The 19,441-nt window shown below is 38.1% G+C and overlaps 1 protein-coding gene across 15 annotated transcripts in view; it reads left to right on the top strand.

Moving 5' to 3' along the window:
• The window catches only part of NCOA3 (nuclear receptor coactivator 3), a 121,607-nt gene that overhangs the window by 73,837 nt on the left and 28,329 nt on the right, over window positions 1–19,441 (top strand). For all 15 annotated transcript variants that reach the window (XM_070588456.1, XM_070588455.1, XM_070588451.1 and 12 more), the window contains 3 exons: window positions 16,703–16,807; window positions 17,847–18,019; window positions 18,455–18,555. In XM_070588456.1, the coding sequence (XP_070444557.1) occupies window positions 16,722–16,807; window positions 17,847–18,019; window positions 18,455–18,555 (360 nt within the window). In that variant the 5' untranslated portion in view covers window positions 16,703–16,721. The remainder of the gene's footprint in view (window positions 1–16,702; window positions 16,808–17,846; window positions 18,020–18,454; window positions 18,556–19,441) is intronic.

The raw sequence follows: 19,441 nt of genomic DNA on the forward strand, positions 1-19,441 counted from the left end.
TCGCTACAGTTTGGCCTTTTCTTGAATTTCGTATAAATGATATTCCCATTATGTGTATTTTATACTTTGTGTAATTGTGCCACCATTCTTGGAATTCTGTTCCTTTTGGTCTTTTCTTTGTATTTCAGTTTTGGAAGCTTTTATTGATAAATCTTTAAGCTTGCTGATTTTCCTCATCTATGTCCAGTCAACTAAGCCCATGAAAGGCATTCTTCATTTCTGTTAGTGTTTTGATTTCTAATATTTCCTTTTGATTCTTTCTTAGAGTTTCCATGTCTCTGCTTACATTGCCCATCTGTTCTTGCATGTTGTCCACTTTTTCTGTTAGAGCATTTAACACATTAATCATACTTAAAATTGCAAAGTTTCCAGTCTTTTTTACCTTTTCTCTCCCAATCGCGCCCCCCCCCCACCTCTGTACATAGTTGTATATTTTAGTTGTGGGTCCTTCTAGTTGTGGCATGTGGGATGCTGCCTCAACGTGGCCTGATGAGCAGTGCCATGTCTGCGCCCAGGATCTGAAACGGTGAAACCCTGGGCCACCGCAGTGGAGTGTGCAAACTTAACCACTAGGCCGCGGGGCCAGCCCCTAGTGCTCATGATTTCTGATTTAAAAATCTAAATGATAGGGTCTGGCCCCGTGGCTGGGTGGTTAAGTTCGCATGCTCCGCTTCGGTGGCCCAGAGTTTCACTGGTTCGTATCCTCAGCATGTACATGGCACCGCTCATCAAGCCATGCTGAGGCAGTGTCCCACATGACGGAATAGGACTTACAACTAGGATATACAACTGTGTACTGGGGCCTTGGGGAGAAGGAAAAAAAGAGGAAGATTGGCAACAGATGTTAGCTCAGGCAGCAATCTTAAAAAAAAAAAGCGACTACACAAAAACTTGCACATAAGGCTTCATAGTAACAATATTCGTAATAGAGAAAAAGTGGAAATAACTTAAGTGTCCCATCAATTGAAGAAAGGATAAATAAAATTTGGTATACTGCTACAATGAAGCATTATTCAGAAGTAAAAAGAAATGAGGTACTGATGTGTGCTACAACATGGATGAATTTGTATTATGCTAAGTGAATCAAGCCAGTCACAGGGGCCTAGATGTTGTGTGATTCCATTTATTTGAACTGCCCAGAATAGGTAAATCCATAGAGACAGAAAGTGGATTAGTGGTTGCCTAGAACGTAAGGGGTGGAGGAGAGGTTGCATGAGGTAGGGGGCATTGTAGAATTAGGAGAGTGACAGCTAAGGGGTACTGGGTTTCTTTTTGGATAATGAAAATGTTCTAAAATTGATTGTAGTGACAGTTGTACAACTCTGAATGAACTAAAAGCCATTGAATCGTATACTTAAAGTGTGTGGTATGTGAATGACATCTCAAAGTTGTTAAAGAGTATAAGTGATGTTTACAAATATAAGAGCTCTCTGATGCGATAAAGGAAAATATTTTACGGAAAATATTTTCACTTTTCTCATGGCACTCATCTCAAAAGGTTTGCTCTTTATCTCAAACATTCTAGGGATTCAAAATAACAGTTAATTGAACTCATCTCAATTTTTCTAAAACCGTATTCAGTCTTTGTCGTAGACGGCAACCTGTAATTACAGGGTTAATGTTCATTCCAGCACTATATCATTTTCATGTGTCAAAAGACTATTCTTTAAAAAAAGTCAGTTCCAAGTCATACCAGACTTTTCCATTTGTCCGTTCAAGGGCTGTGAGGTACTTGGGGGTATCTTGCAGCAGTCTGTCCAGAAATCACTTTTTGCTCTCAAGCTTGTAAACAGCAATTAAAACAAAATTTACCAAGAAAACCATCATTTCACTAGACCTGCTGTTTAGGGCTAATGAAGTGCTGTGGTTACAAGTGGAAAAGCCAAAGGTATTTTGCTTGAAATAATCTGACCAAACTTAGTCCCTCACCCCGTTTTTAGTTTTCTTTTTGGTTTTTAAACTTTCTAAGAGTCTCCTTCTCTGGAAGGAAGACTGATGAGTAGTGACACATTTAGAATGTGGAGATAACTGGTTTCTGCGATGATATGTAGGAGAATATTAATGCATTTGTAATTCTAAAAGCTTAAATATTTTGAATTTAGTACAGATACTTTAAAAGAAAATTCCTATTGATAGTTGTGTTTCATTATTAAAGTCAAAGACCAAAGGTTATGCTGGTTTGCCCTAACGATGAAGCTTTCAGAATATGTAGAGAAACTGTTGAATTTTCGAGCTTGATCTTTGACGTGAACAGCGAACTATTAATCGTCACCATTTTTCTCTCATCGTGAAAATGGATGGAGCTAAGGTTTTAGTAGTTGTTCATAAAAAGGACAATTTGATTGTGCTTGGAAAACAGACACAAAAATCATCACATTGGTAATATAACTCTTATAGTACTTAAAGTTTGTAACTTATTTCGGCCAGTTATATTTAATAATCAGCTCAGTGATCTAAAGAGTGACCTGCTGTACAAATAGGCCATCTTATATCACTGTTCTAAATGGCCTATCTCCCACGTGCCAAACTCAGAGTACTTACTTTTTTGAAGAAGAAGAAGGTTAGCCCTGAGGTAACATCTGCCACCAATCCTCCTCTTTTTGCTGAGGAAGACTGGCCCTGAGCTAACATCCGTGCCCATCTTCCTCTCCTTTATATGCGGGATGCCTACCACAGCATGGCATGACATGCGGTGCATAGGTCCACAGCTGGGATCCGAACTGGCGAACCCCAGGCTGCTGAGGTGGAATGCGCAAGCTTAACAACTGTGCCACTGGGCCAGCCCCAGTAATTACTCTCTTGTGATTCTTTGTTTCCAAAAACTGTTTTAATAAGAAAATGTTTTTGAATCTGTGTAATATTAAACATATAAAGCCTGCATTATTTTGAAGTTGATATTGAAAACCTCTAAACTTCTGACCTTGAGTAGAATTTGCTATGTATAACCATTACATGCAGCTGGTGGATTCAAAATTGCCTTTTCTGGATCTCTGCTCTGTGAAAATTAGTATGTATTGGACTTGAGTGCATGACAGCTGACATTTATCAAGGATAACAGGAGCCTTACTCATTTTCACATTTTAAAGCAACTTTGAAAGCTTTTCATGTGCACACATGCTCAACATATGTTCCTGAGATTTAAATATATTTTCTATCATGTATTGCCTATCATTAACACAAGAAACTGAGCTTCATATATTAAACTTACACTGTGTGAGTATACAGGCATCTAAAGATCAACGATGTAGGATTCACTTCTGTAGAATTTTGTTCAAAGTTTTTAAGGTATTACATGTGAAAAATGTAGCTAACATAGTTCAGGTATCACTCTTGTTGCATAGTGTTGTGTGATTTGGCATTTCTTTAATCCCCCTACTATAAAATTTGACCCTAATGTAGAAAAGCAATCACAGAAATTATTTATTTTGAAATCAACTCCTAGTATATTACTCTTCTTTTGAAAAAGATTTTTATAGAGCTGGTTATTTTATTTTACTGGAGAGTGACAAATGGAATTGCACAATTTTTAGTCTTGGTTCTTAGCCTTTTAAAATTTTCTTTAAAGTTAGATTGTGATAAAAGTTTAAAAATAATTCTAGAATAAAACTGCAAAGTTCATAATATGTTGGCAAACTTAATTAAAATGACACCTTTTATGATTGATATGGGTTTCAGATGCTGCAGCCCTGCTGCATATATTGATATGCAGATCACAGTGACTTGCTGCCAGGTAACAGGAGACATGCTTTGACTTCAGAAGATAAATTGGCTGTGCACAGCTATAATCCTACTGTCTTTCCATTTCCAGACATGATTCAGTAGTATAAGGCTTTGGATTCCTAGGCCCTGGGAAGCAAGTTGAAATTTAATTTTTTGTGTATGAGAGTTTTAATTGGGCTTTTGATAGGCCTGTTCTGTGGTGTGAAGGTACCATGTAAATTGTGGATGTTTTATTACTTAAATAATTCTCTCCCGATTCCATTTGAAATAGATAGAAAGTCTGAGTTCTGTTGGTTTCCATTTTCCTTTTGGGAGTTGAAAGAAAGCCTTTTTATTAAGAACGATGAGTAGTGAAAGGAATTTTAAATTTAGGCTAGTTAACTTGCCAGTGTCTTTCAAAAAAATTACACAGCATTAATTATGGACCTTAACATGATTTTTCAAAGAAGAAATTGTCCTTAGTCACTTGTGATGCAAGTGCCCCTTTTAATAAGAGGTACTGTTTCTACATATTCTTTTGACAGTGAAATGTACATCAGAGAGTTTTAAAGAAAATATTTGAGATGTTTACATAAGAACAGTTTAAAACCACTACCGAAATTTATTTGTAGATCTTAGCATCTTTGAGAACTTAGTACTTCCCAAAAGACATATCCTTTAATCCCCTCTGAGGTACCAAGGTTTAGACAATTTCCTTAACTTATTCGACTAAAAAGAAGTTAGGAAACACACAAATACATTGTCTCCTGAATTTATCCGGGTTGTAGATGCAGTTGCTTTATAATTACATAGGCAAAATTCCATTTTTTTCCTTAATAACCTTGATTCTGTTTCTAAAATCATAAGATTCTTGAGGGAGCCATTTTGCAAGCCTACCATTTGCCCAGACACTGAGTTTTTTTATTTGCATATGGTTTTAATCCTTTCAGCAACCCTATAAAGGTGATGGTGTGTCCACTTTAGAGAATAGAAAATTGAGGTTCAGAGACTTAAATTTGGTAACATCGTGCTGGGGCTTAGATCTTCTCTGAAGTCTATGTTCTTTCCCCTTTGCTACCTCACTCCGCTGCATTCTGGCTGGATTCATCCGTGTTCTTGTCCAGTTCACTGTGTGTGTGTGTGTGTGTGTGTGTGTGTTTATTTTGTCCAGTCTAGGAGTTAATCCTGTTGAGTTTTGGTTTCAGAGATGGATTGAAGTACCTCATGCAAACCAAATCTATCTAGAGTTCGGATATTTGGTGCTCAGATAATGGGCAATACTACTGTCTTTTTTAATTCTTTATAATTTATGAAGGTTTACAGTTCATTCTTTTTTTTTCTTTCTTTTTTTTTTTTTTTGGTGAGGAAGATTCACTAACATCCTTTTGCGAATCTTCTTTTTTTTCTTGAGGAGGATTAGCCTTGAGCTAATGTCTGTGCCAGTCTTCCTCTGTTTTATGTGGGATGCCTCCACGGATTAGGTCCATGCCTGGATCCAAATCCGTGAACCTGGGCCCCTGAAGTGGAGTGTGTGGAACTTTAACCAATCAGCCACAGGGCCAGCCCCCCAATTCATTCTTTTTATAATTATTTATTCTGTTTCTTTTAATTTTTTTTTCATGGCTGTCGATTCTTTTATCTCATTAAGGATTATAAATATTTATTTTAAACTTATTTTAAGATTTCATTTTATTGGATTATGAATTCATCTGTAATGTTGATGAATTTCTTAGCCATCTTTCTTAGTTCAGTTTTCAAGTACACTTGGGAATTTTAGTTTATAATTTGCATCTTAAGTGGGAAATTTGTTTTTCTTTTTTGTTGCCCTCCATGTGTCCCCCTCTCCCTGCCCTTGGCTCTATTTTTGTTGTCTTCACCCATTTCCACCATACCTTCAGTCTATGTCCAGGATTCTGTTCCGAAGTATTATGGCAATATCAGAGGTATGTATGACCTAGGTTTCTTTCTTCTACAACTGCAGGTGACAGTTGGATATAATCAGTAACTATCGATAATAAGTTTCTTTTCACTATCCCTTTGGGACTATTTTGTTAGGTTTCTACCTCTGAGCGTTGCTTTTGGCCCTGTTATCTTGCGTATGATTTGATTTCCCAACTGCCCTTGCTCGTTTCTGGTCCTGGAGCTCAGAGGGTTTATGGAGTCATCAGTTCATTAGGGAGTTTGCTCTGTGTCTTGGTCTACAGACATACTTGTTATGTTTGAGCATGGCTGTTTCTTTCAAAATTAATAAAAAATATGTTTTCTCATTATTGTATTTGGAGGAAGGGGGAGAGAGTGGCCGGTTGAAAGCAGTAACCCACTGTGTCATCAGGAAATCCTGTGTTCTTTTGATCTCACACCATGGCTTACTTATATAGGCCTGCAGATAGTAGATATTGAAATGGATGTGTAGAGGATCTTGGAGAAGCCATACCAGTTTCAAACCCTTAAACCCAACCTTAATCTAGTACAGCGGTTCTCAAAGTGTGATTCTTGGATCTTGGGAGCCCCCGAGAGCCTTTACAGGGTCCACACAGTTAAAACTATTTTCATGATGATGATATGTTATTTGCTATTTTCATCCTGTTGATGCTTGCACTGGTGGTGCAAAAGCAGTGGTGCATGAAACTGCTGACGTGTTAGCCCGAATCAAGGCAGTGGCACTGTACTACTAGTCATCACGTTTTCACTGCCATGCACTCATAGCTTAAAAAAAAACAAAACAAAAGATGAAAATAGCAGCTGTTTCCCACTTAGGTTGTCCTTGATAAAGCAGCAAAATTTGCTCATTTCATTAAATTTTGATTCTACTCTATTTTTAATATTCTGTGTAGTGAGACTGGAAAATATGCAGAAGGCACTTCTGCCTACCAAATTATGATGGTTGTCCTGTGGAAAAGCTCTTGTATAATTGGCTTGTGCACTGAACTGGCCACTTTTTTTGTGGAATACCATTTTTACTTGAATGACTGACAAACTGTAATTGTTGAACCTTGGGTATTTGGCAAACAGTTTCTTGAAATTGAGCAAAGTGAACCTGTCACTTCAAGGAAAATATCTGATGATGTTTGTTGACAGTGATAAAATTTGACTTTTCAAATGAAAATTATAATATTGGTTAATTTGAATTTGCCACCATGAGTATGACAGCTTCTCAGAACTTGAAGACTTTTTGGATGAGATGCGTGGTGATATTAATGAATATGGAGTTTTTGGTATTGTTTATTAGTATTTGAAAATCTGCTTAATCAGTGAACCAGTATTACCGAAATGACTGAGTTATAAAATCATGCTTGGGTCAGAGATTTGTTCAGAGTGTATTTTAATGTAACAGCATGAAAGTTCATCAATGTGGGTTCAGATTTCTCTTTGCAGCTAACCTTTAAGAAACTACCACTTGTCAAATTTTAGCATAATATCAAGGAAAAATATCTATCATTATTTGTAAAAGACTGTTGAAATAGTCCTTCCTTTTACAAGTACCTATCTCTTTGAGGCTGGATTTTCTTCATATGTTTAGTCTAAGTAACATTGCAACAGATTGAATGAAGAAGTAGATAAGAGAATCTAGCTGTCTTCTATTGTCAGACATAAGATTTGTAAAAATGTAAAACAACACACCTCTCTCACTGAATTGTTTCAGAAAAGTTATTTTTCATAAACTTATGTTTATTGTTTATATTACGGGCTTACTTTAAAAGGAATTAATATTTCAAATATTTCTAAATTTTAATTTCTAATATGGTAAATATTGATAGATACAACCGACATAATGAAAACTTTTTGGAATTCCCAATTTTTAAGAGGTAAAGGAATCCTGATATTAAAAAGGTTGAGGGGCCAGCCCCATGGTCGAATGGTTAAGTTCGTGCACTCCGCTTCGGTGGCCCAAGGGTTCGCTGGTTCAGATCCTGGGCGCGGATGTGGCACTGCTCGTCAGGCCACAGTGAGGCAGCATTCCACATAGCATAACCAGAGGGACTCACAACTCAAAATGCACAACTACGTACCAGAGGGCTTTGGGGAGAAAAAGGAAAAATGAAATCTTAAAAAAAAAAAAAAATTGGAGGTTCAGCCCGGTGGCATAGCAGTTAAATTCTTGTGTTTTGGCGGCCCAGGGTTCGCCAGTTCAGGTCCCTGGTGTGGACCTATGCACTGCTTATCAAGCCATGCTGTGGCAGGCATCCCACGTATGAAATAGAGGAAGATGGGCAAAGATGTTAGCTCACGGCCAGTCTTCCTCTGCAAAAAGAGGAGGATTGGTGGCAGATGTTAGGGCTAATCTTCCTCAAAAAAACAAAAGAAAGAAAGAAAATGAGGAAGATTGGCAACAGGTGTTAGCTCAGGGCCAATCTTCCCCACCAAAAATATAAATTAATAAAAACCACCAGGAATTCTTAAAAAAAAAAAATTGAGAACCACTGATCCAGTGAAATTGGTTGGAACTTCAGAAGTATTTGACTTTAGCCTTTCACCTTGCTTGTATCTATTTGTTCCCTTGTAGCACATCTAATTCGTGTCTCTGTTTTGTCCTGCTTAAACATGAAGTGGGCCTGAACTAACCAGTGAAGTGTGGCCAGTTTCAAGGACATGTAGTTGTCCTTAACCTGAATTTCTCTTTCAGTAGTAGGAAGCTAATTGACTGCAGACGTGTGGGACTTTGAGCAGCCGTATAACATTGTCTGCTATGGCTGGTACTCAGTTGTTCCTGCTTTTGAATCACAGATCAGTCATTAATTTTGAGTGGAGACCTTTTATAGCACAAAATACATTTTGTGATTCTATACTTACTAGTTTGTCATCAGCTTGCTGAAAGTGGAAAAACCGTGTCTGTTTTGATCCCCAGTTCATCCCAAGCACGTAGTGTAGGGAATGTGATCTGCTTTGTCTTTGCAGACAACCCACCCAGTATGCTGAAGAGTGACCCACTTTAAGACACTTGCTGAAGTGGGTTTTGGTTTTAACCAGTTTAGTTGAATGAATGATTTTACAAGAGTTCATAATTAAATTTTTGCCTCAGATGTTCTGTTAACGATAATGAAGTGCCCCCAGCTTCATTTACTAAACATGCATGAGCAGGTTTTGTGAAATACAGAAAGAAGCTCTTTAAAGTCATGAATCATGAAACTGACCTTTGAACAGCAACAAAAAAGCCAAACTGTGTTTTGTTTTAAACTACTTGAGTGATACTCTTTTCACCCCATTCCTCCGTAATTGATATCCTCCCTTGCTGCAGGTTTCTTCCCTGGAACCATCGTAGCGTAGCTCCACACAGTACAGGAGCTGTGCGTTGAGGGGGTAGAGGGAGGCAGGTGAGGTTTCTGTTCAGTTTAGACTTTGATGCTTTTTAACGTTTCTACGGGTGCTTAGCCCACCCTCCAGCAGGTACATGATGTTAAGAGTCCTTTCTTATTGGGCTTCAATATATATGCTCTCATTCGTTATTTGTGTTATTGTCATCCTGAAATCGATAATGACTTTTGGAGATTATTTGAAGAGAGAAATTCTGTTAGTAGACATGTAACTGGTAGGGATATGGAAACATTATTTTTAAAGAAAAGATTGTTTGGCATTTAAAGTTACTTAGGCTAGGAGTGGAATTATAATCGCTGAAGAATAACAAGCTGTGAGCTCAGAAAAGGAAACAAAAGAATGGAAATAGCAAGGACTGAGCCACAGACCAACCTGCAGTAAAGACGATGACCCATCCCGGAAGTCTTATGAGTCAGACTTGCCATGTCGTGTTGCTGAGATCGTGTAGTTAGAGATCGTCTGCTCCAACCTCTTTGCTTTTAGAGAAGGAAATCTAGCTAAGATGGGTTTTTCCCTTAATACATCTTAACTCTCTCTCTCTTCCACCTTCAGTACCTTTTCTTTGAAAAACTAATTGAGTGCTTTTTATCAGGTTTTACGTTTGTACATTGTTAATTTTTGTAATGTTAGTGACACAGGTAAACCCGTTGTAGCTTATGTTTCTTGGTAGTGATGGACAGGGCCAACTTCAGTATTATAGGGGGAAGTGTCTTGTCACTTTAAGTTTTTTATTCTGCAGGCACTCTAGGAGTATCTGTCTTGTGGTTGACCCAGGTTACCATTCCCTGTATCATTCATTGCTTGCCTTGTGCCACTTTCTGTAGCAGCTTTGCTGCTCTCAGCCATTTGGTTACCAGGTGACTAATGTCGTCAGCTCTTAATTTTTAACATTTCTTCTATCTTTCTTTCTTCTCTGAGGCAGATAGAAAGAACGGATTAGAAGAGAATGGGGCACATGCTGTGATCATCTCTCCCTTACATCTTTATTGCTTATTAATTAAGTTTATATCAGATTTTATTTCTGCTCTGTGCACGCACCCCTCTAATTCCCCACTGCTTATCTTAATCCAGTACTTCATGACTTTTAGCCCCTCAAGGGGGCTAAAAACTTTGTTTCTCTCTTCTTCCTCTCTCTTTCTCTGCTGCTGATATTTTCATTATGTGGCAAGGGACAGCCTTAGGTGTAAATAACACTTTTGATGCAGAGATATTTACATCTTTCAAAGAACAATTAGACCACAAATCCAGAAGCAAAAAGAAAACGTAAAAAAGAACCAGCACTCTGTGCTTTACCTAGTACCTTTGAAGGTACTTGGATCTCCTCTTCAGAATCTTGCTTTTCATCCTCACAGTGAACATAGGAATACATGAGGCATGATTATCCCTAGTTTTTACAGATCATAAGCTGTTTACGGGTGACAAAAGTTTACCTTTTAGAGGAGTTGAGATTCAGCTCTCAAATTTGATTTCGGCAAAGCCCTATTGTCTTTTATTGTATCACAGTAAATCAGCTGAAGGATCCAAACCCTTGAGTTTTAATTTTGATAGGCAGCTTGAAGCCACTCTATTTCTGGAATATGAATACTCAAGTGAAAAAAGATATGTCAGAAAGACACAAAAGTGTTCTTCAATGTATTTACACCCTTGTGCCATGTCCCCTCACCCTCACCCCCCCGCATCTTCTCTGTAGTTTAGGAAAATTGTGGAATTGGTCCAAAGTACAGCTAATGGGATGGGGAGGAAAAGAGAACTGGAGTTGGGAAAAGGAACAACGGGACTGGTGGTGGTGATAGTAAAAAAGAAAGAGCAAGGAGTTTGTAATAAAATAGTCTCATACAAGTTTTTATAGTGATTTGAAGCTTATAGTGTAGAAAGTGGAAACAAGACAAGTGCGCAGGAGTAGCGTATTGTGTGTAGAATGTTGTAAAAGCATACAGGTGCATTAGGATAAAGAAGGGAAATTTTTTTCTAATTGGGGGGCGGGAATGGTTTCTCAAGAGGTGACAGTTGAGCTTGATCTTGAAGGATGAATAGGAGTATTCTAGATAGAAGACAGATGAAAGGGAGATTTAAAAATAAATTAATGACTTCAGGTTAAAAACAAAATCAGAAATATTTCAATGATCATCCTTTGTCAAAATCTCTTTTAGCATAGGTCATTTGGGTGGCTGCCGATAGTGGCTGTGGTGGAATGAAGTGATGGAGGTGGAATGATGTGATGAGGAAGAAGCATGACTGGTAGTATGTTGTTTAGAATGAAGCCGAAGTCAGGTTTATGAAGCTCAAGTTTAGGTCTGTTCTTGTGTGTGAGGTGGATTCACTGCATTAAATTGTAGGAGTCAGTATAACATTTCAAACAACTAAAGAATCACCCAGCTTTTTAGCATGCTGTCAGAAGAGGGTAATTTGCTTTAGATGGAATTGGTTTGCGTAACTCCCTCTGCATAGAGTGTATTTGTGAACTTCAACTCTGTTCATGTAGTTGTTGAGAAGGCTCTTGGCAACAAGCTTCCAGTTGCAACTAACACCTGCCTTGCTAATTGGTCTGCCCAGTTCTGGTGCTAGAGCCTCTGGGGAACTTGTGTTGGAATTGACTTCATCACGGTTAAACCGGAGCATAAATGTGAAGAGGCTCTGGGATCAGCCCATTGATTGGCAATGAGAAGGCAAGACATACAAAGGGAGAAGAGAGAATGAAACCTTGTGGATAAAATAGCTGTTAATTTACATTCAGACGCTTTTCAGCTCAACTTACATGTTAAAAATAGGATGTTTTACTTTATTGCTCTCTGCTAGCCCCTTTCCAAGTTTGCTGGCATTATAAACTAAGGCAGAGGAAAAGAATGACCAAGCTAGTTTCTTGTTGACATTACTTATGTGCTTTTCCTCTTCTTTTTTAAAAAAACTTTAGGCTGGTAGGTTTTTCCTATCGCCTGTGTTCCCACTCTATACAGTGCCTTCATTTTAACACTTACCAAGTGACGTTGTTGTAATTGTTGGTATGTTTTCCTCTTCTGCTGGTCCGAGAGTTCTAGCAGTGTGTGGTGCCATTCCTCTCTATTTCCTGGACCTACAGTGGTTCTGAGCATGCAAGTTTTTGAGCTGGAAAGGAATTAAACTGAAAAGTGGATTGCATTAGGTGGTTTATACTTTATCCCACTAAACATGACAGATTATCAGCAACAAAAGAAAAGGATATCATGGAACTTTCCTTCTCTTTTCCCTCCTCCTGGTCTCCTTTCAGCTCTTATCCTCTTTACTAGGGTTGAGTTAAACCACAAAGGAGGACACGTTCATTGGGAAAGTTATCCAGTTGATGCGGAAGCTTTCCTAGTGGTTCCATGTTTAGGGACTTTCTACCCTCCGCCTTCCCCAGTCCTGTAAAGACACACAGGTAATAGTTCATTCAGTTCTTTCCTCCATGGTGCTGGTTCTTTTGGAGCTGTTCAACAGATTGAAATAAAACCTTTAACTTGGTATTTTAGGAAATATCTTGTAGGGATTAAGCCTTTAGACTGACTAGTGATAACTATACTAAATTGTCCTGAGTAAGAGTGTCAGCTTGGAAGTTGAGTTTTGGATAGTGCCTTTGTGTATGAATGTCTCAAATTTTTCCCAAGGGCAGTTTTTTTCCCTAATTGGCTTGAGCAGTCTCTGTTTTTACATAGTGCTTCAAGCACTTTTCAGTAAATCAATTCAAATCCACAGTTGTTTTTTGAAACATTTCCTTAAGTTACTGTGATTCTCAGGAGACGCCCAGAAACACTCCCTAATTAGTGTATTTAATCATACCTTGTATAAGTCAGGCAAACAAGCCTGAGGAGTAAACTGAATTACTGGTGGGATAGTCAAGAGTTCTTGGCCCCAGCGTTTAATCTTAGAAAACCCAAGAATAAAAATACGTGACAGACTATTTTAGGATATAGTTTGTACTTTTCTGACCTCAAGTTTTTTCTTGCTGTGTGAGCCACTGATTGTTCATCTCAAGTGGAAATAAGGGTCCTGTTAATAGACCAACTCAGAGGGCCGTTTATCCGGAGACTTGTCGAGTGCTGGTTAGTTTTTAGGGGCTTGAGGGGAATAGCAGCGTTTAGTACCTGCTGGGCTTGAGCAGCTCCTTCCCTCTGTCCCTAATGCTGCGTGCCCCTAAGCCCTGGACCTACTAACTTCTCAGTGTTCTTGGGGATGAGCTGAGAAATTTTCTGGCTAACTAGCTGGAGGGGGTGTGATTCAACAGTTTAAATGGTTTATTATTATTTTTGGGGGGGGGCATAAAATGCCCAAGGAATATTTGATGCGTAGTTTGTTGGTTATAAAGTCTGAAAATATTGTAGTCGCAGCTCTGCCATCCAGTGTCTGTATATGCTCTAGTGGGAAGTTATTTAGCTATTTTCTTATCTGTAAAATGAGAAGAATAATACCTACATTGAGAGTAGAGAGAAATTACACAAAGTATGTGACATGCCCAGCACTGTACTGCCACAGAAGTTATCCCCTTCCATCTCTCTCATTAATTTAGGAAAAGGAAAATATTTTAGTTGGTCTCTGCCAATTGAGATTTACTGTGTAATCTGTCTCCTTCCCATTTTGTCAAGGCATGGCTTCTCTTAGCTGCCCTCTTTCCCCCCTATTTGCTGGCATAATAGACACTAGCATTGTTGATTGATGTCTTTTCCTTTTGGACAGGGAGTACTTCCTGTATCCTTGTCCATCTGACTAGTTTGTTGTACATAATGAAAATTTCCCCTCTTGTCTTAATCACAAATAACCAGAAGGAAAGCTAGTTAAAGCTGCTAAGCCATATATGAACATTTTCATGGCTTTTGAGCTGGCAGGTATAATTTATTGCTGCTTTTTAGCCAGAATTTGAGTTTAGGAATGTTCATTTTTTCTAGCAGTTTATTGTATTCTTTGAATGTCTAAGCTTAGACATGTACCATAGCTTGATTGTTATGTATAGAAAGGCCGATAGTATTTGTATGAGAGATTCTCTCCAGTTGCTATAAGATTCGTGCTCATTTTAAATCTGATTTATTATGGATCTACTTCTGACTTTTCCAAATAACACATGAATAAGTAACATTAGAATTGCAGCAATTTAGAGTAACTTTCAGTGCTAGGAAAATCTAATGTCTCCTATTCCTCTTTATTATATTTTTAAAGAAGTAGTACTACTCACTGGCTAGTTTGCCATTCAATTTAAAAACCTGTGAATGAAACAAATATTAAACCAGTTGTATTGAGACATAACTAAAATTATTTTCCTTCTGTACTTAAGGAATCACTCTTTTTCTTTTTAAATATGAAAATTGGAAATTAAAACCGAACATACTTTTAAAACTTTTTTATTTGGAAATAATTTTAAAGTTAAAGCAAAGTAGCAAGAAAAACAATAGTACAAAGAATTTAAAAGTTTCTCCTCCACCAAGATTCACCCAATGTCAACATTTTGCCACCCTTCCTTCTCCTTTCTCTCCCTCCTTTCTCTTATTTATTTCTCACTCACTCACTTATAATATATTCTTCCCCTCCCCCCAATAGAAGGGTCATTTGCATACATAATGGCCCCTTTGCCCTGAGTACTAGGAATAGGGATAATCTCTTAAATAACCACAGTACGGAAATCAACTTCAGTAAATTTAACATTGATAAAGTACTTTATCTATTGTCCATATTCTAGTTTTGTCAGCTGATCCAATAATGTTCTTTATAGCATTTTCCCGTCTAGTGCAAGATCCAGTATAGGATCAAATATTGCGTTTAATTGTCATTTCTCTTCAGCTTCCTTTAATCTGGAAGATTTACAGACTTTGTCTTTTATGGTATTTGAAGAATATAGTATTCCTGGCATTGTGGGATCTGAATATGCTTCAAAATCATAATATTGAGTCACTATTTTTTTTTTTTTTGAGGAAGATCAGCCCTGAGCTAACACCTGCTGCCAATCCTCCTCTTTTTGCTGAAGAAGACTGGCCCTGAGTTAACATCCGTTCCCATCTTCCTCTACTTTATATGTGGGACGCCTGCCACAGCATGGCTTGCCAAGCGGTGCCATGTGTGCACCTGGGATCTGAACCGGCGAACCCCAGACTGCTGAAGCGGATTGTGTGACCTTAACCACTGTGCCGCTGGGCCGGTCCCTTGAGTCACTATTAATCAAAGTTATTTTCAGTTATTTTTTCTTGTTTCACTTATGTTGTGAGGAAAAAAAAAAAGCTACCACCAAGTCTTTAAAACATCTCAGCTTTTCAGCCTTTTCATTCTACTACCAAAATTATAGGTAGAATGAATTTTGTTGGTATTTAATCCATACCTAGAACATTTGTAAAGACAGTGTCAACATCTAGAACTCCTGGGGCCGTCCTGGTGGCGCAGCGGTTGAGTTCAAATGTTCCGCTTTGGTGGCCCGGGGTCGGCCAGCTCAGATCCTAGGTTTGGACATGCCGCCGCTTGTCTAGCCATGCTGTGGTAGGCATCCCACATAAAAAGTAGAAGATGGGCACAGATGTTAGCTTAGGGCCAGTCTCCCTCAGCAAAAAGAGGAGGATTGGCAGCAGATGTTAGTTCAGGGCTAATCTTCCTCCAAAAACAAAACAAAACAAAAAAAAACCCAGAACTCCTGATTAATGATCATGTGATTTTGATGCTTTTAAAGCTACATATTTTAAAGTTTGATTAGCATCTAGTGTGAAATTTTGCCTTTTTATTAATTTCTCACCTCCTGGTGGTATTGTGCCACCTAGTGGAATTTTATGGCCTTCAATATATGGCTCAGAATCTAGATGGAATGCAAAATGCATTTTAACATATTAAGAAACAGTAGTTTGGAATGTTTGAACTTCTTGGGTGACTTGGACTTCTTTAGAACAATCATTGTCTTCCTAAACAAGAATTCAGAACAAATAAATTCTTAGTAAGTGAAGTCTTAGTAGATGTCTTAACATGAGCTACTGAGTGTTAAAAATCTGCTTTTTTCAAACAAGAAATACCCTACATTTATTTTCTTTATCTATGAAATTTTAACCAAAGCGTATTATATTTCCATCAGTTAATATTAAACTAATTGTTGCGATGGGGATCTTGTAAAAATCTCCATTTCCCCTCGTAGGTCTTATTGTTGTACCTCTACTTTCTAAGCAGAATATATTGGAGTTTACATGTTATTTACACAATCTAGGTTTATTTTGGAGTAACAGAATAAAAACACACTTTATGATAAATATTAATTGAATGGTCGACAGGAAAAAATGTGCTACCTTGAAAATAGCCTGAAGATAGTTTAGCCTTTATCATTTGAAGATTTCTTGCCAGATGGCAAGATGAGCTCTTATTTGTGCTTACTTGGCTATAAATAAAATTTAGGATTTTATCAATTGGAGAGGTAGCGGTCTCTTTTTCTTGTTATTAAATGTGAAGAAGATGCCTTATTCCTTGAGAGGTATTCAATGTACATGTTTTTAGTAGGACTTGAGAAACATTTCTCTCTTGGGGTTGGTCATTCTGCATAATGAAACTGGAATATGACCTCTGAGGTTGTCTTCAGGATAGTCATTTGTGATAAAGAATATTGAGAATTATCTAACCATGAAGGGGAAGTAGTTCTGAATCACAAGATGCAGGTCATTCAAGCATACAATACCTTTTTAGAGTCACAGATATTATATAATGTTTTTATCTTATTTTTTCTTAGTTGCTGATGTATATTCACGATGAGTGGATTAGGAGAAAACTCCTTGGATCCACTGGCCCCTGATTCACGAAAACGAAAATTGCCGTGTGATACCCCAGGACAAGGGTAGGAATTTATTTCCTGATGCTTCACCAAGATCTCCTCCTCCTACCCTATTTTTTTGGTTTAAGCTAACATTTGGACTTTCTGTTATTTACATTCTCTGGTTAGATTTTTGTGTGTGTATGTGAGGAAGATTGGCCCTGAGCTAACATCTGTTGCCAGTCTTCCCCTGCTTTGTATATGGGACGCTGCCACAGCATGGCTTGATGAGTGGTGTGCAGATCTGCACCCGGGATCCAAGCCTGCAAACCCTGGGCTGGCCCCAGCTGTTTTTGTTTTTGTCTTTGCTGAAATAGTGTGGTTTTGCTGTGTGGTAAGTAGAGTGGTGCAGTGATGAGATGGATGTCCGTGTGATGTCCACCAATAAAGATAGAAGCGAGAATGTTATCCAACAGTCTGTGATGCTGTAAGACGCATTTCTCAGTGGAGGAAGTAGGAGTTAGGAATAGATAAGCAAGATTATTACAAGTAAGAATCTTTACTATCCTTTCAGAACATGTTATAAGTTGATATTTTGGCATTTGTGAGGTTTCATCATTCTTTTCCTAAATGGAGTGAGAAGTTTAAAAAGTTGCAATAAAATAACTGCATGTTACGCAGTGATACTGTGTAGCCTTTTTAGTATTTACCAAGGTCAGTATCATTTCAATTTTAATGTGATAGTTGCAGAATAAAAAAAAACAATTTACAATTCATAAAACCTCACCATTAATGAGTAGCGACCACTTTTTTGGTTATTATTTGTTAGTTGTTTTTCTCCATGAGGTAAAGGCTGTTTATATTTATTGCCATTTTCCAGATGATGAAACTGAGACTAACTGCCCACGGTCATTCCACTAACCCAAAGGTGGACTTGAATTTAGGTTTGCATGAATTTCTACTATGTTATACTGCATCTCCAAGATAGTGTTTGATAGTCTCTACTGGCTGAGTTTAGTTTGTTTACATATGAAGGAAACAGTGTTGTATAGGGACTTCTTTTGCTCACAACTTTTGTGATAGGTATACTTATGGCTTTCTTCCCCCCCCCCCCCCTTCTCAGTCTTACCTGCAGTGGTGAAAAGTGGAGACGGGAGCAGGAGAGTAAATACATTGAAGAATTGGCTGAACTGATATCTGCTAATCTTAGTGATATTGACAATTTCAATGTCAAACCAGATAAATGTGCAATTTTAAAGGAAACAGTAAGACAGATACGTCAGATAAAAGAGCAAGGTAATACAAAGTAAGAACAACACACTCTTTTGGAAGGAACTTGTTACCTCTGTTTATGTTTCCTTTTTGCTGCTTCCGTTGCTTAGGTGGGGTGACTACTGTGTGGGAGTGGGCAAATGAGTTGACCGGCTTTGCTCTTACCGAGTTGAAAGAAGGCCAGTGTTGCTTACTCTTTCACATGTTAGTTCCCTTTCAGGAAGTCATGGGACAGTACATTTATTAGTAAAAGAGAATTTAGAGTATCTTCTGCCCCCCTGGGTAACTTGGAAGTTTAATTTTAACATTTGAAAATTGTAGCATCATTTTCTTATGAGGAAATGTCTTGCTTATATCCACATGCACGTGTATGTCTCTTTGTGTCTGTTCTGGGGTCTATTCCAAGGTGGACGTAACTCATATATGTGCTGTTTGTAGTACTGCCTTGTGTCTTTCCAGGAAAAGCTATTTCCAATGATGACGATGTTCAGAAAGCTGACGTGTCTTCTACAGGACAGGGAGTTATTGATAAAGACTCCTTAGGACCACTTTTACTTCAGGCAAGTATAAGGTTTCAGCCAGCCAGTAAGCTCTGTTGATTACGAAAAAAATGATTGAAATTTTGGTTAGGAAATGAAAGCAAAAAGAAAATGTTTCTTTCTATGAGACAGAATTCAGTATTCTGAATATGATAGAAAAATGCTTTTATATTTACAATATATATAATTCAGGAGGCCCTGTGTGCTCTTACCCCCCCCCCCCCCCGCCCGCACCTCCACTTATAAAAATAGAGTGCAAACTGAGAAAGCAAACAGAAAAATACAAAGAAGCAAGAGAGGAAAGGTAACCCATAATTTTGCAAACGTAATATTTGGGGCATATTTAGCTCAGACTTTTTTTTTTTTTTTTTTGAGGAAGATCAGCCCTAAGCTAACATCTGCTGCCAATCCTCCTCCGCCCTTTTTTTTTTTTTATTTTGCTGAGGAAGACTGGCCCTGAGCTAACATCTGTGCCCATCTTCTTCTACTTTATATGTGGGACACCTGCCACTGCATGGCCTGATGAGTGGTACCATGTCCGAACCTGGGATCCGAACCGGTGAACCCTGGGCCCCCAAAGCAGAATGTGTGCACTTAACTGCTGTGCCACCGGGCTGGCCCCTGGCTCAGACTGTTTTGAACATTTTTGCCTGATGGATTATATGATGCCCTACTGTTTTATATTCTTGAGGAGTTTTTTAAGACTTAAAAATGTGCGTTGTTTTGTAAGTAGTTGTCTTAAATTCATCTGACTAACCTGTAGCACTTACAGAATGTTTCTCTTACTTTAAGGCAGGGTCTGAAGCCCTTCATAAAGTTAACTTGTCCACTTTTTGTTTTGATTAGTTTGGTCCAACAACTTTTTATGATCATTTCAGCTCTTCTTCATAAATGCTCATTAAGGAGT

The sequence above is a fragment of the Equus przewalskii genome, chromosome 21 (genome assembly GCF_037783145.1).
Source record: "Equus przewalskii isolate Varuska chromosome 21, EquPr2, whole genome shotgun sequence".
NCBI classification, from domain to species: domain Eukaryota; kingdom Metazoa; phylum Chordata; class Mammalia; order Perissodactyla; family Equidae; genus Equus; species Equus przewalskii.